This window comes from Varroa jacobsoni, unplaced genomic scaffold, assembly GCF_002532875.2.
Source record: "Varroa jacobsoni isolate VJ856 unplaced genomic scaffold, vjacob_1.0 scaffold_1268, whole genome shotgun sequence".
Classification (NCBI taxonomy): domain Eukaryota; kingdom Metazoa; phylum Arthropoda; class Arachnida; order Mesostigmata; family Varroidae; genus Varroa; species Varroa jacobsoni.
This window is the reverse complement of record NW_019214170.1, coordinates 244,299-258,319: the sequence shown is the minus strand read 5'-3', so window position 1 is coordinate 258,319 and position 14,021 is coordinate 244,299. Positions and strand designations below refer to the sequence as shown.

The 14,021-nt window shown below is 39.9% G+C and overlaps 1 protein-coding gene across 4 annotated transcripts in view; it reads left to right on the top strand.

Annotated features, from left to right (window-relative positions):
* Positions 1–14,021, top strand: part of bark (C-type lectin domain-containing protein bark beetle) — a 76,186-nt gene that overhangs the window by 57,470 nt on the left and 4,695 nt on the right. For 3 of the 4 annotated variants that reach the window (XM_022847120.2, XM_022847119.2, XM_022847123.2), the window contains 16 exons: positions 1,661–1,866; positions 2,089–2,204; positions 2,341–2,485; positions 2,669–4,792; positions 5,082–5,380; positions 5,715–5,875; positions 6,502–6,708; positions 7,502–7,736; positions 8,293–8,538; positions 8,774–8,975; positions 9,353–9,686; positions 9,976–10,169; positions 10,351–12,350; positions 12,750–12,888; positions 13,264–13,434; positions 13,666–13,873. In XM_022847120.2, the coding sequence (XP_022702855.1) occupies positions 1,661–1,866; positions 2,089–2,204; positions 2,341–2,485; positions 2,669–4,792; positions 5,082–5,380; positions 5,715–5,875; positions 6,502–6,708; positions 7,502–7,736; positions 8,293–8,538; positions 8,774–8,975; positions 9,353–9,686; positions 9,976–10,169; positions 10,351–12,350; positions 12,750–12,888; positions 13,264–13,434; positions 13,666–13,873 (6,987 nt within the window). The remainder of the gene's footprint in view (positions 1–1,660; positions 1,867–2,088; positions 2,205–2,340; positions 2,486–2,668; positions 4,793–5,081; positions 5,381–5,714; positions 5,876–6,501; positions 6,709–7,501; positions 7,737–8,292; positions 8,539–8,773; positions 8,976–9,352; positions 9,687–9,975; positions 10,170–10,350; positions 12,351–12,749; positions 12,889–13,263; positions 13,435–13,665; positions 13,874–14,021) is intronic. The other variant, XM_022847122.2, reaches the window with a different exon arrangement.

The following is a 14,021-nucleotide window of genomic DNA, read 5'->3' as shown; positions in this document are numbered from 1 at the left end:
CAATGATCGTATTTCTACATTGTATCAGAGTCATTGCATGTCGGTTCAGATTTAATTTACTTTAGTAAGAGAAAATAGAGATCGAATCAGATGCGCTAATGTATGGAATATTTTTCAATTTCAACGCCTTCATGTTTATGAGAAGGCTATCTGCGTAGCATCTTTTCTAACTGACATCATCGTTTTTAAATGACACGAGATTGATGCTATCATTATCGTCCCCATGCTCTTTTCGTTATTGATTATCTAAATGATACTGAAATGTAAAAATCACCCGACGGATACAAAAATCTGTATTTTCGTCTATGACTATTCGTACTTCGTTCCTTCTGTCTGTCTCTACAAAACGCCGAAACCCGTTTAACCCTGTTACGCTTACGAGAGAAAGCGTTCATATTTGACAAACGAACAGAAAAACCTCACTTAGATATTTTGCCAAATGCGATCAACAAAGAGTTGTAATAGTTATGGTATTAGCTATGTGCATATGCTGCCATTGCACCGTCAATAAAGTTGAAATTAAAATTGGTGATGATGATGAAGCAACAAAGGTGTTCGCGTAAAAACTAGGTACACAGTCGCAGCACATGTTCTATCCGCTTATTATGAATGAGGAGGATAATGCTAATGACATTACCGTTATACTGATACTGTTATTTTTGTTGTTAATGCGGTGACTCTTGTTGTTAACTCAACCTGGCAGCTGCAAAGCAGCCCATGACAACTAAACAATGTAAAAACGGACTAGTTGAATTTGACCGCTATAGATAGATTTCAGCATGCCAATGGGACGGCGGTATGGTCTGGGTGGCTAACGTGCAACTCTTCGAGTGCGTTACCATGATAAGCATGACTGACAAGCTTGTTAGTTGTGCCACGATAGGTCAAACTTCAGCGTTGGTAAACATTTTTACCAGATATTAAGGATTAGGAAAACAAAGAATTAACGAAGATGAGGTATTTTAATTATATAGGTGAATTGTTGCTTATATCGTTGCCATATCGTTTCATAGATTAGATGTTTCATCGTTTCATGTTAGAGAAATCTGAGACAAGCCTAGCAAGATCCATTTTCGTTAAGGTCCTAATAAACGCAAGTCCTTAATGCTGTACCTAAGAATAAATAAACCTGACGACTTATTCACATATGATGAATAACTTGTCATATTAAATAAAAAAAAAGCAAGCCAATGGAATGAAGCATCGATGACTTGTAAATCGATTTCCAGTGGTCTTAAGTATAAGCGCAGCGACTATATGCAGAATTGTTTTTCATTATTCAGTAATATAATTGAGGCGTGCTGTCTTGTCGGCTCAATTTTGGAGGTGTCCGGTTTTTTGCTAACTTTTGCTCTCATGGTAGACTGATTGAAATATATGCGTACCGTATGTCTTGGTCGGATCTGCTAAAATGACAGTTACCTCAAAAACGCCCTCAACATATATACTGAAGAAACAAATTATATAGTAAACTAGATATATACTAAACAAAAGTAAAATGTTGATGTAGGTAAATTAAATAAAATATGAAATGCTAGTAAGATAATTCGAACTAATAATTTTACCATTTTCTTTAGCTTGAAGTTAATTTGCTTTATCAGGCGGAGTGTCATGCGTTGCAGTATTCCATTTTGATTCATTTTCTTTCAATGTATTCTAGGACCGGGCCTGTTTATAAACTCAAGCCATCTTCAGATTCATTTACGTGGTTTGGTATCTGCATACAATGGAGCAGACGGAATTCATTATGTGCACCATGACTTTCCTGTGTTTTCATCAGAGAGTTTCTGCTCATCACCCATGGGCACCGTATTTCCTCTCAAGTTTGTACAGATCTCTACGGACGTTTCCCATGGATGCGAAAGGGTATGTACAGGAATTGTCTTCGTTCTCCTCTGCACTTTTACAATATATCTTAAAAATTAAAAACTTTTTATACATTTTTCCCTCGAATGCACTTAGATTATTAAAAAATGCCATTGAGTACCTAAACAATTGAATTAGTTGCTCAAACGCACACTTAACATTTATATCCAGGTTACGCAAAAACTAAATATGCAGACGATGGTAAAATGATTTGCTTTGCAGACAATTACAATACCTCAACATCAGAGGAATAAGAACGAGGAACTCACCTTGGTATTTAAAGATTTCCGTCGCATACCGCTTGATTGGGACGAAAAACTCAAAGATTATTATAACAGGTGAGCCGTAATGTTGTTTCCGAATATAAATCTCTCACTACACGCACACCAAGTTATTGTCGTAAAAAATTTTCCAAAAACCTCCTAAAAGCTGAATCTACGGAATAACAGCTAAAGTGTTTTATTAATATTTCAGACAAAGCCCCGATGTAGTGGATCCAACGGTTAGCGTTTACGATGGTCCAAGACAATACGAAGAGTTCCTTTTGGGCACATTTGTAATTAACAATTACACTCGACCACAAACATTTTCTTCGAAACGGGGATACCAAGAATTAACCGTTAGTAAACCCGCATTTCTTCTTTTTTGATACAGACCAATGAATTAAAATGGCGTGATGAAGTTTTGCTGCGTAGAACTGCTAGCCTAACATCTTTACAAACGTTTCAAATAAGAAAAGTGATTGTCCATGAATTTGGACTCATTAGTATATATATACCATGCAAAACGGACTTCTTTGCAGGTGGTTCACCGCGCGGCATCGATGATTGCTGCAACATTCTCATTGGAAGTCTATCTTGAGCAAGGCAAAGTATTCGACATCAATTGTACGAACTGTGAACTCTCTAATAACAACGGGCGAGGAATCTTGGCGCGCGAAATCGTATCTGGTGTGGCTTTGAGGAAGTCCCGCGTAGCAGGGAACAATCATGTGGCCGGTGTACATGTACACGATGGCGCTGGAGATATCATCCTCAATATGACTACAGTGGAGAACAATATCGGTGACGGAATTAATGTAACGTACGCCGGAGGCTATCGCCATTTCGATCGATGCACTATACAGAACAACACAATGAATGGCATCATACTCAATACGAACCATACGAGTTTATACATTCCGTTCAATTATACTGTACACGTGAGCCGTTCATCATTAAGCCGTAATGGGTGGGCTGGCGTTTTTTTTGGTAATAGCTGCTTAGCTGACGCATTGTGGAACGTTTCAATGTCATCTTTTAGCAATAACGGAGATGCTGGAGTGTACTTTGAGTCTTGCCATCTGACCAAGTTTAACAGTTTCCTGTACATTACGCACAACAAGTTTTTTACATCAAAGTATCTGTCCATAAAAGTCAAACCGTTGTTGAATACATACGCGTTTGTCGAAAACAACGTATTCCAAGACCACCTAAATGGCGCTCTGCTTATCTCAAATCAAGACGTCAACTGGAGTTACGCAAACAGAAGAGCGTACGGAATTGTCAAAGAGAATTGGTTCCGGAATAATCGAGGCAGCTACGTGGCAAAGGTGGGTGTAATGCAGGAATCGAACGTACAGGAGCTCCTTTTCACTAACAACGTGCTTGAGCAGAATCGAGTTTCGGAACTCTTCCCAGCTTTGCGGCCCCGCAGCCGAGTGGCAGCTGTTGTAGCTGTTGAGTCAAACAATACTGCCATCTATCGAAACCGCATGTACAACCCAAATTCGAAATATGAGTTAGGTGTGCATCTTGAGGACAGCTCAAAGGTGATCAATGCGACCTACAATTATTGGAGCACACCTGGTAGGGACGAAGGTGAACGACACGCGAGACAGGTTTACGGCAGAATATTCGATCGAAAAGATCGTTACAACCTTGCTAGAGTCGAGTTTCTTCAATACTTAACAGCTCCGTACGATCTTAACACGAGAGACCACGTGTCATTAAGGTTTGATCGAAAGCGTGTGATGACGTTCGACACACAAGGAAACACACACGAAATCGGTGGGGAGATCGCTGGAGATTTCCAGATCGGACCGGGAGACTATACAGTTCGAAGGGATATCTACGTACGGAGCAACGCCAAACTCACAATCCACCCTCAAACAAAGCTCTACTTCGAGCAGTCCGTTGGCTTGATGGTTCAGGGAGAGCTTCGTGCAGTGGGCTCTAGCTTTGAGAAAATTCATTTCACAGCGTTTACTGACCCTTCAGCGCATGAGATTCCACCAAATGAAGACTTCCCACTTGGCTCACCGGTGATTCTTTCACAAGGGACTTATGGACGCGTTGAGGTGGTGGTTAATGGTCGTAGAGGCGGAATTTGCAATCACGGTTTCGGGGAACGTGAAGCTGCTGTTGTGTGTCATCAGCTAGGCTATATAATGGCAGATCGCGGGTGGCAACTCGAAGAAATAGATATGCCAGCGACAGCTATACCCGCTGTACTCTCCCATGTCCATTGTCGTGAAGAGGATCGTGACATATTTGCCTGTCGTGGCCGTGTGCTTGAGGATGTGTACGAGTCAAATGCTTGTACCCAGCTAGTTGGTATCCGATGTTTCAAAAGTTCGTGGTCAGGTATCCGCCTGGGCCCAGCAGCCAAGAGGTCGGCAATTGAGTTTGCTGAGATATCTACAGCTGGCCAGCTTGACTACTCTACACATGCGTTCAAGCCAGCGCTTCAAATCGACATGAACAGTCATGACATCAAGAACGTTCGGGTTGACAATAACATGGCCTCGGGAATTGGAATAACGTGGAATAATATTTTTGCTCAAAAGGAAAACCCCTCTATTCAGTCGTGCACTATCGAGGGCAATAACCGTCATGGCATTGAGACGCGTGGTCAGGGGTTGGACATTTATAAGAACGTTATCCAGGTAGGTTTGAACTTATATTCTTGTGGCAACAGTAATGATACTTCTTCACAGCACCATGTGCAATATATGTTTTGGGAGCTTATTTGTGCTGAAAAATTAGAGTCCGGTGCAAAAAGTACAACCAATACTGTGAGTCCTGACACTATGCGACTTCAACAGAGAATATCAAAATAATCTATATAGAATTTATTTATAAATGTTGAATTTTACCAACAGCTAACGAGGTTAAATAGAAAACTTAAAATACTAGTACAATTCGATATATATCTTTTAATCTGCTATCCTACAGAACAATGAAGGCGCTGGCGTCTTCTACAATCCTGTCCTAACTCGCGAAGAGCACCTTGAGATGCGACAATGGATCCCATCGTCATTGAGCGAAGTCCTACCACCAGCCGATCGCTCGCAACCAGTGTCGATTTCCTTAGAACCTGATCAGCCCAAGTTCCTTGTGCTCGGGACAACTCAACCTGGAGTGGACTTTGAGTTCGAAATTAAATGTAGAGACAGCATGTCCGTTGGACTCCTCGTTATTAGCCCCTTCCAACACGAGTCTACAGAGAACCTCAGCATCACGAAAGGACGCAGGTAGACATATAATGCAATATAAAGCACGCTGTAATTAATAGTATAAAATATGACACTTTTTTATTGGAAAGTAAAAATAACAACTCACAGAAATCGTTTCCAAAAAATCTTTGTTGTCCTATAATAGCCAACTGATATGTATAAGCAGCAAATAAATCTAAAAAGTGCTTTTAAGAAAATGACTTTTGTCAGATGGATATATTCGTCGTCATACTGTCTAAGCTCAACACCCAGTTATAAACTTTTAGGATTAAGTGAAACAGCCATAAATCTCGAATGCATACCAAACAAACTCCACGTGATTATATGGTATTTTTATCTCTTTTGTCCAAAGGGGGTCAAATCGTGGTGACCCTATGGAGACATGGGATCTCCGACGAAACCTAACATCATTTCCCCTTCGCGAAGCGGGCTATGTGGTCAGCGCCAAATACGAGAGTGGAGCCAGACCCATTGGCGGAGCAGTTATCTATCTTCAAGCGTCTTCTCCTCTAGGTGAGTGCCACAACAATAACACAATATCAGCCTCTGAAAGAATCATTCCCTCATCATCTGAATACTACCAAGGGTCTCGCATTGAATTTGCTCTAACTGATGCTACATTCGGTCTTTGATATGTCGTATATGTAAGAAAGGCCAGTTAATAAGGCCATTCACTTACGTTGGTGGCTAAATTTGAATTTAATAAAAATTTGTTCGTGAAGTCAGTATCAATATGCAAACGGCACTGTTTTATTATTTATGCGTATAAACCTATTTTGACATTACACTATGGTCTACGCTGCCTGATATGATAAACAGAAAATGAGAATTAGGCACACTGAACTAGCAAGCTCCTAAAGAGCACAAATATTCATAACCAAGTTTTTTGTCCTTAACCTTGGATCTTGTAATTGCTGGCTATTTATATTAATATAAGGTCTCACTGGAATATAGTCGCTTAGCATCCATCTGATAGCATACAATCTGAAGGTATTCTTTTGTTTGGTATATCTAACGCCATCGTTACTATTCTCCCACCCATGAACTTCCTGACACCGCGTGTGCGTGCGGTGTGATTATATAACGACGTGTATATGATGATACAATACGACGTATGATGGTGATGTTAACCGGTGTAGGCGTGTCTAAGAAGCGTGAAGATATTTTTGTCCCTGCGCGGCCTGCGGGCAGACAAAAACAGTTCCGAAAGCAACAACAGAAATCTCTATCTGTTAGGGCCAACTTGAACGCACATTGGAGCTCTAAGAGAGAGTCACCGATCGCTCCCACGGGACACTTGAACTCGATTCCTCAGTCCCTGGGATACAATCAATCTTATCGTGCAGGTAGACTAGGCTCGTGTCAGTTGTTTTAGAAAACGACTACTTTAAGATCATGGATGCTTGTGCACGATAACGCATGATCTACTGAAGTGAACAACGAAACGAATGAATGGACTAAATGCATGATGAAGGACACAAGGATAAGTGAGCCTCAAGAGCTAGCTATAACCGGTAGCCCAACTATTCTGATCGCATTCTTGATGTCCACTGTCATACTCCTCTATGCTGACTATCTATCTGTTAGAATCTCACATTCCTGTCGATACTATAGATTTGATCTACAATGATATCTCTGTTTCTGCAGAGCGAAGAAATACTAGTTGAACCTTGCTATGAACCTATATCTCCCATATATCCAGCAAACCTTATATATTTACATTTGCTCTCTGTATGGTCGCATGTATTGTAATTATTAGGACTTCCTGCAACTTCTCTATCTTAATTGTGTCCCTCCTGGACTGTTATGAAGATGATGACAATAACTCTCCCTTTGACAACATAATATATTATGTTGTCAAATTATTAATGTCAAAAATGTTAGTAGTTATTAAATTATAATTAATGTAACTGTAATTATATTAAAAAAATGTTACTAGCGTATTTCTTGAATTGATATCTTGCTTTAAAGCTGATATAGTCTGCTCTTTCTTGGTTGTCTCCAATAGGTGCTTGTCTGTCGGTGATGGACTTGCCTACTTAACGAAAGCTTAGGATACTCAAATTAAATAAGGCAAATTAACTATGATCCATACCAATAGAGCCAATGACGTTTTATGGACTGCATCTTTATAAAAAGGTACTACTACGTGGCGTGGTTGGCTTGAGTATGTTCCGTCCATTCGGCTGTTGTCAAACACGCTTGTCAATAACCTTCACGCATTCTGGAGTGCACATTTCAATCGCGACCAGGGTATCGACGGAGAGTTCTACAATCGATATTCAAACGAGAGCATCTACTTTTCGAATAACCTCGTGCGCGAATCAAGGAAACAAGCGATATACGTATCGACCCCACACTGGGACCCCCTCAGGTGAGTTTGTTCTGTAGTTAGTCCTGATCACAGAGAAAGTAGAAGTAGCGAGATGTACGCAACGCTCAGCGGGGGCAGTCCTGAGAAGCTAACTAGGTTTATCCTCTTTGTCTGAAATATGGTTGTTTATTATCATGACTTAATTATTTTGGCTTACCCGTTGAAATTACAGCTTTAAAGAATGGTCCTTGACTTTAACTCCGAAATCAGATTAATTACTACATCTGAATTTCTAATCGAGATGAGAATGTTGTCGTACGCTATTGCAGAAGCCTTTTTTGTTTTTCTTGGCAAGTACAGCAGCATGGATAGTACTAGTTCAATCCTTCGATTTGTCATGTTTAGGATTTATTTACTTTAATACATAATATACAGTATATATATAAATATATAAATAATACATTACATAATATATGCATATACAGATGGTATATGAAATCCTATTTTGTTTTGAAAATGGTTTTCCCAGAATCTAAAGAAAATCGACGTTTTTTGATTTAGATACTCCCCGTGGACGATCTGAATTAATTAATATAGAGAACATGTTTTTTTTTAGGCACCAGCTGGCAGAGATAAATTACACCCTTGTAGACAATCACCTAACTAAAAATCTAGGTGGAATCATATCGCAATATTCAAGGGATATTCGGTCCTCGAACAATCTCTACCACTGGACCCTGGTTAACTGTACGCTGGCTGATAATCAGGGCGGCGTACTTATCCGTTTACCGTACGTGCTTCACTATAACGAGAACTTCACCCACTCCGTCGTTTTCGATGGAAACAGCTACCGTGATAACAGGTAAGAAAGGAATAACGGAATTATGTTCAATGTTAGCAGCTTAGTACTTATTTAGGTAGCCGGTTGATCCATATACCACTTAGTAATTAATCGTTCTTTGAACAGATATCTTTATTTATCATTCTGTTAAAACCCTGTAGAATTTCAGTAAATACGCTAAATATTAATACTACTGAATGTATATATTTTTAGCTGAATGTATTAAACTTGAATCTCGCTTGTTGAATTTCCGTAGGTGTGGTATACAGGTGGATGGTCATTTTGCCCGTGTAAACATCACACGCAACCAGCTGATGGGTAATCAGTGCCCTAAAGGCGTTCTTACAATAGGTGGTATGGAAAAGGAGTTTCTAGTGGCCTACAACGTCATTGAGAGAAACATCGCTAGATACGCCGTTGAGATATTTATTAACAGCCATTCTGAGCAGTTTAGTCAGGTAATAAAACCTTTTTTCCCAATTTCTTTTATCTGTACAGGATATAAGTACATTACGATTTTATCTCATCGTCACCATAAATAATTTGCAATCAGTCCTCTTGTAATTAACGTTTTGTAGTTATTGATGATTGAAGTCTATGTAGATCTACCTAACCTCTCAATTTTGTGCCACATTCTTAATACACCCTATCTATACATAAGTAATTATATGCTATATATTCAAAATAAACGAAGATTCAGATAATAAAGCATATCGGAAGATAAAAAAATAACTAAGAGAAAAAATGTTTAATAAACAAAATATAATGGAATAAAGCGGGCTTTAGACAGTGGTGCGGTTCATTAACCAAATTTACTACGCTATCATGTATGCAGGTTTCAGCGAACTTTATAGCAAATATTATTCGTGACACCGCCCCATTCTCATTGGGCAAATATGCAATCCACACCGATGGTGTCGTATACCAGCCGAAAAGCTACACACTAGCCATTAAGGGTGTTCAGCTTTTCAACGTTTCACGAAATTTGTTTGAAAATTCCCTCATGGAATTCGAATTGGTTGCTGGAGTAAAAGCGTCATCTCTCAGCAACGTCCTTAATGCTCGTGAAAACTTCTGGGGAAAAACGAGCATCGAAGAGATTCGATCGAGGATTTTTGATTTTGATGACTGGAACAGCTACGCTATTGCTGATTTCGTACCCTTCTTAGGTGAGAGAACCATTTGCCTAAAACATCCGCTCTATATGATCGCACGTATGCAGAAGCGGGGCATCAAATGGAGCATAAGTATTGTACAATGTCGATGTACAAACATTTCGCCGCAGCTGGCAGTAGGTTAGGAAATCGAAACTTTAATTAATTAACCCTATTCGTTTTCGTGAACTAAATAATTCTGTTTTTCCTGTAACCTGTGATTATGTTTGTCGAACGGCTGCTACCGATTATAGCCGTCTTAGAGGCTCGAAGTAATAATTTAACTTTTATTGACGCTTTCTAGGCGCGGCCGATATGAACGCTGTCATGCTTCACGAGGACTTAAGCCGCGCTCCTGTAGATGTTAGTCATCCTCTTGGGGGAAGGCTCTACACTAACCTTACGCTAATACAACGAACTCGCCCTTACGTAATAAAAAGCGATTTGACGGTGATGCCCGGAGCTACTCTGATTTTGATGGACGGAGTCACTGTTGAGGTATGATTAAAATGTACGAATATCTACAGGGCTCCAATGGTAATAATATACTTTAGATAATTACGAATCGTTCAAGCATTTTTTTTTTCATTTTTAATAAACTAGCGGCCATAACTCAATTGGGTCAAAATTATTTTTTGCAATTGATGATATAAGGTGTTTTTATGGGTCTTTTTTGTAGGTCTACCCTAGTGTGGGTATCCTTGTACTTGGCGATCTAATAGTGATGGGTCGCGAGCAGAATCCTGTGTACTTCCAGCCAGCCCGAAACCTTCAGTCAGCTCGACCCGTGCGTAAAAGGCAAAGTAACCTTCGCGATACGTCAGATCTTGCCGTACGGCTTTGCGTTGACCAAACTTGCGACGACAATCAAAGAATTGACGGATTTGTGGAGATTTTCAATAAGACTACCCTTCAATGGGTACCCGTCTGCGACCCCCGTTTTACAGAACGGAACGCTCAAGTCGTCTGTTCAGCAATCGGCCGTAATCAAGTAAACGTACAACTGCATCGTGCACCTCGTTTCGACGTCGGCATTAACGAAATGTCTCGAGTACGCTCTTGGACACATCCTCTCGAATGTACCGGTGAGGAGACCGATCTTCGAGACTGTGAGTACCGTTTAAACGGTTATGGCATAAAAGACTACTCGTGCACGCATCAAGGCGAAGACTTTGTCTATGTCTATTGCGGAGAGGAAAACAGACAACCCGACGAGGAATATTGGGGCGGGATTCGCTTCTCTGTTCCAGACAGCCTTGCCGAATCTCAGCGTGGGACTCAAGATCACCTTGCGAGATTTGCTCAAGCCTCGTCCGCAATTCGATTCGCCGTTATTCGCGGTGCTGGAATTCTTCATAACGAGAAGGCAGCTGCAGTTCAAGTTGTACAGCGACGAGTAGCTCTAGAATTATGCAATATTACTCAAAATGCTCATGTCGGCTTAGAAGTCGTAGCGTCTCCAGGATTTCAGTTTGTACATGGAGTGAATTTCACGGACAATCTTGGCTCTGGACTAAATGTACTTACTTTGCATGGTCAGACTAATACGCGAGATTCAAACTTCGTACCCTTAAAGATTATAGACATACCTTACAATCTATTTGGCTTAGTTGACATTTGCGACAGTAATAAGGAGTTCGTCCTAAAGGGCCGTATTCTCGTATACTTCAAATACGACTCTGCAGCGGTGGATTGTATCAAGATCTTCAAAACGGATGTCGAGTCGATAGGTTTTCGCCTGCTTCAGTTTAATTTGTTTAATGCCACTAACTATTCTCCAAATCCGGATAACATCAAATTGTATGACGGTAACATTTTCAACTACACTTCACCTGTCCTGGGAATCCTTTTACCGAACGATGATCAACGAGCTTTTTACGAGACCCGACTTGGTAGCACACTGAGCGTCCACCTCCATGCCACTGGGGGTAGTGAACAAAATGGCTTTATTGCCGAGGTTCTTCCACTGCCCGCTAGGCCATTAGCAGGCCGCGACATCAAGCATAACGTGACCGCTTGCCATTTCTTTAACAATGAAGGGGGAGCTATTGCTTATCGTTCTGCCGGAGAGATTACTCCTATCATTGGTATTCGCTATAACCGTGTCGAGCGTAACGGTTTGCAACTGTTCGGAAACTTAAGCTCGGTTCCAGCAGCGATATTTCTTGATGTGCAGAATGTTCTTCACCTTGACGTGATCGGTAACACGATTCTGGAAAACCAGGGAGGCTTATACGCCAAAGTAGACTCGGATGACTCAGTGTCAGCGGTAAAAGCTCTTATTCGTAATAATCTCTTCTATAGGAATGAACATCGTGAAACACTAGCTTTCGTGGGTGGTAAAGCAGGTTCACTTCAGCATGTTCACGTTTTTAAGAACTACGTGTCGAAGAATCACGCTGATCACCACGATAATATCCTGTTCCATCGGGTGTCAATGAATTTCTCTGAAAACCTCGTTGTAGGAAACCGGGGTGCTCATCAAATTGCCGTTTATGGGTTTCGAAAACAGCTCTCCAGTGACCAGCTTCTATATATGAACTACATCTGGGATAATGAGGCCACCCTGCCAGAAGAAAAGGCCACGATATTAGCTGTGTCACCGGGGCAAATATATCGTTATAACTACCTCTACAATCGTAACAACTACTTCGAGCTCGTTACTGGCAACAGATCGCTGTACGTTAAGGTCTTTTAATTAAGTATGCGACGGAATGGCTGTATTCATAATACTGAAATTGCATAACTCAGTTCATGATAAAAGATGTCGACTAGCTTGTCAATTGTTTTAATCATCGGAATGTTCTATTTATCCTCTATATATTTTTTCTATTTATTTAAATATTTGCAGCACTATTCATTCAGTTATTCGCATTGCGTGTAAATGTTCATTAGGAAGTAGGTATTGTAGGTTTAATCAAATTTTAAGGTTTATTAAGCTTTAGGATGACAGAGAATGCAAGCATACGAGAAAGCCTTTGCGCGAGTTTTGTTCGCAATTGCACTATTCAAGAAATATTTTTAATTAAAAAAAAAACAATGAAAATATATAAATATGCATTTGATTTATATTTACAGGAGCATTGACCAAGAAAGCCGAGACTATATCTACCAAAATCAACCAATATACAATGTCCGCCGTGATCCAATCTTCGTGGAAGCGTCTTTTAACTGGTGGGGTTTCAACGAAGTCGTTCCTGTTTCCGGAAGAATTAAGGTAACAAAAAAAGCAGTTACTGAATCATTCATTACGATATCAACGGTATATGAAGGGCTTGAGCATGAGCATAAACATTTCAATTGTTAAGGTCCTACTCAAAACCACACACTTTTATTTTTTAACACGCAAAAATAATGCGGACTAAATTTGATGTGACCATCAATAGCGGTGGACAGCAGGTTCAGCGGCTATTTTTTCGATTAGTAGAGGTGTTCTTATTATGACTAATCCGCACTCCTAGTTCTAGAGTAGAAATTAAGGAGCATCTGTATTAAGGTCTGTGAGTGAGAATTCCGAGAAAATGTTCTATGAACGGTATATATTTTATTAACAGTTTTTTTTTTGTTTTACGGAAACACACATTGTTACCAGGACTCACTGGATGAGGCAGATTTGCTGAAAGTGCATTTTGAAACATTGCTGGATTCTAATCAAACTCTCATCGATGGCCACTGCGTTGGTGGATGGAAAAATATTGGAACCACATGTTTCCTCTTTGTTACGGCTCTGATGAACTATTATGAAGCGAAGCGATTCTGCCAAGTAATACTTGTTTCGGTTTTATACTACTTTTATATGAATGCAGGTTATAAATTTACTTTTTAAACATATATATCTTGATTTAAGTATAATATGACTTAGCACTTTTTCGTGTATAGGCAAAAGTAACCGCATTCAATAATAGAATAAAAAAAAAAGTTAAAAATGGAGCAATATTTATCTAATGCTTGTCTTTATTTGATCTTATAATATAACTTCCTTCCGATCTTTTAGTCGGACGCTGCATCTCTGCCGTATCTAAAAGGTCGATATGAAATCATCGAAAACTACATTCTTCAAACGCAAGAAGACTACGATCCTGACTATGACCGAGTATGGGTTCAGAGCATTGATGTTCCTTTGGACGAGTGCCCCGTTCTATACAAAAGAACCATCGTCTCACATGACTGCCAAGAAAGGTTACCCATCCTATGCGAAAGAAGTAAGTACACTCATTTTCTTTTTGTGGTGATAATCTCAATAACCCGAACATTGATATTCATAGAACATTCTAAAAAGGAAAATCTACACATTAAGCAAACTATTTCAATAATTTTGTTTTAAGAGAACCAGCTTTGTTGCCTTAATCT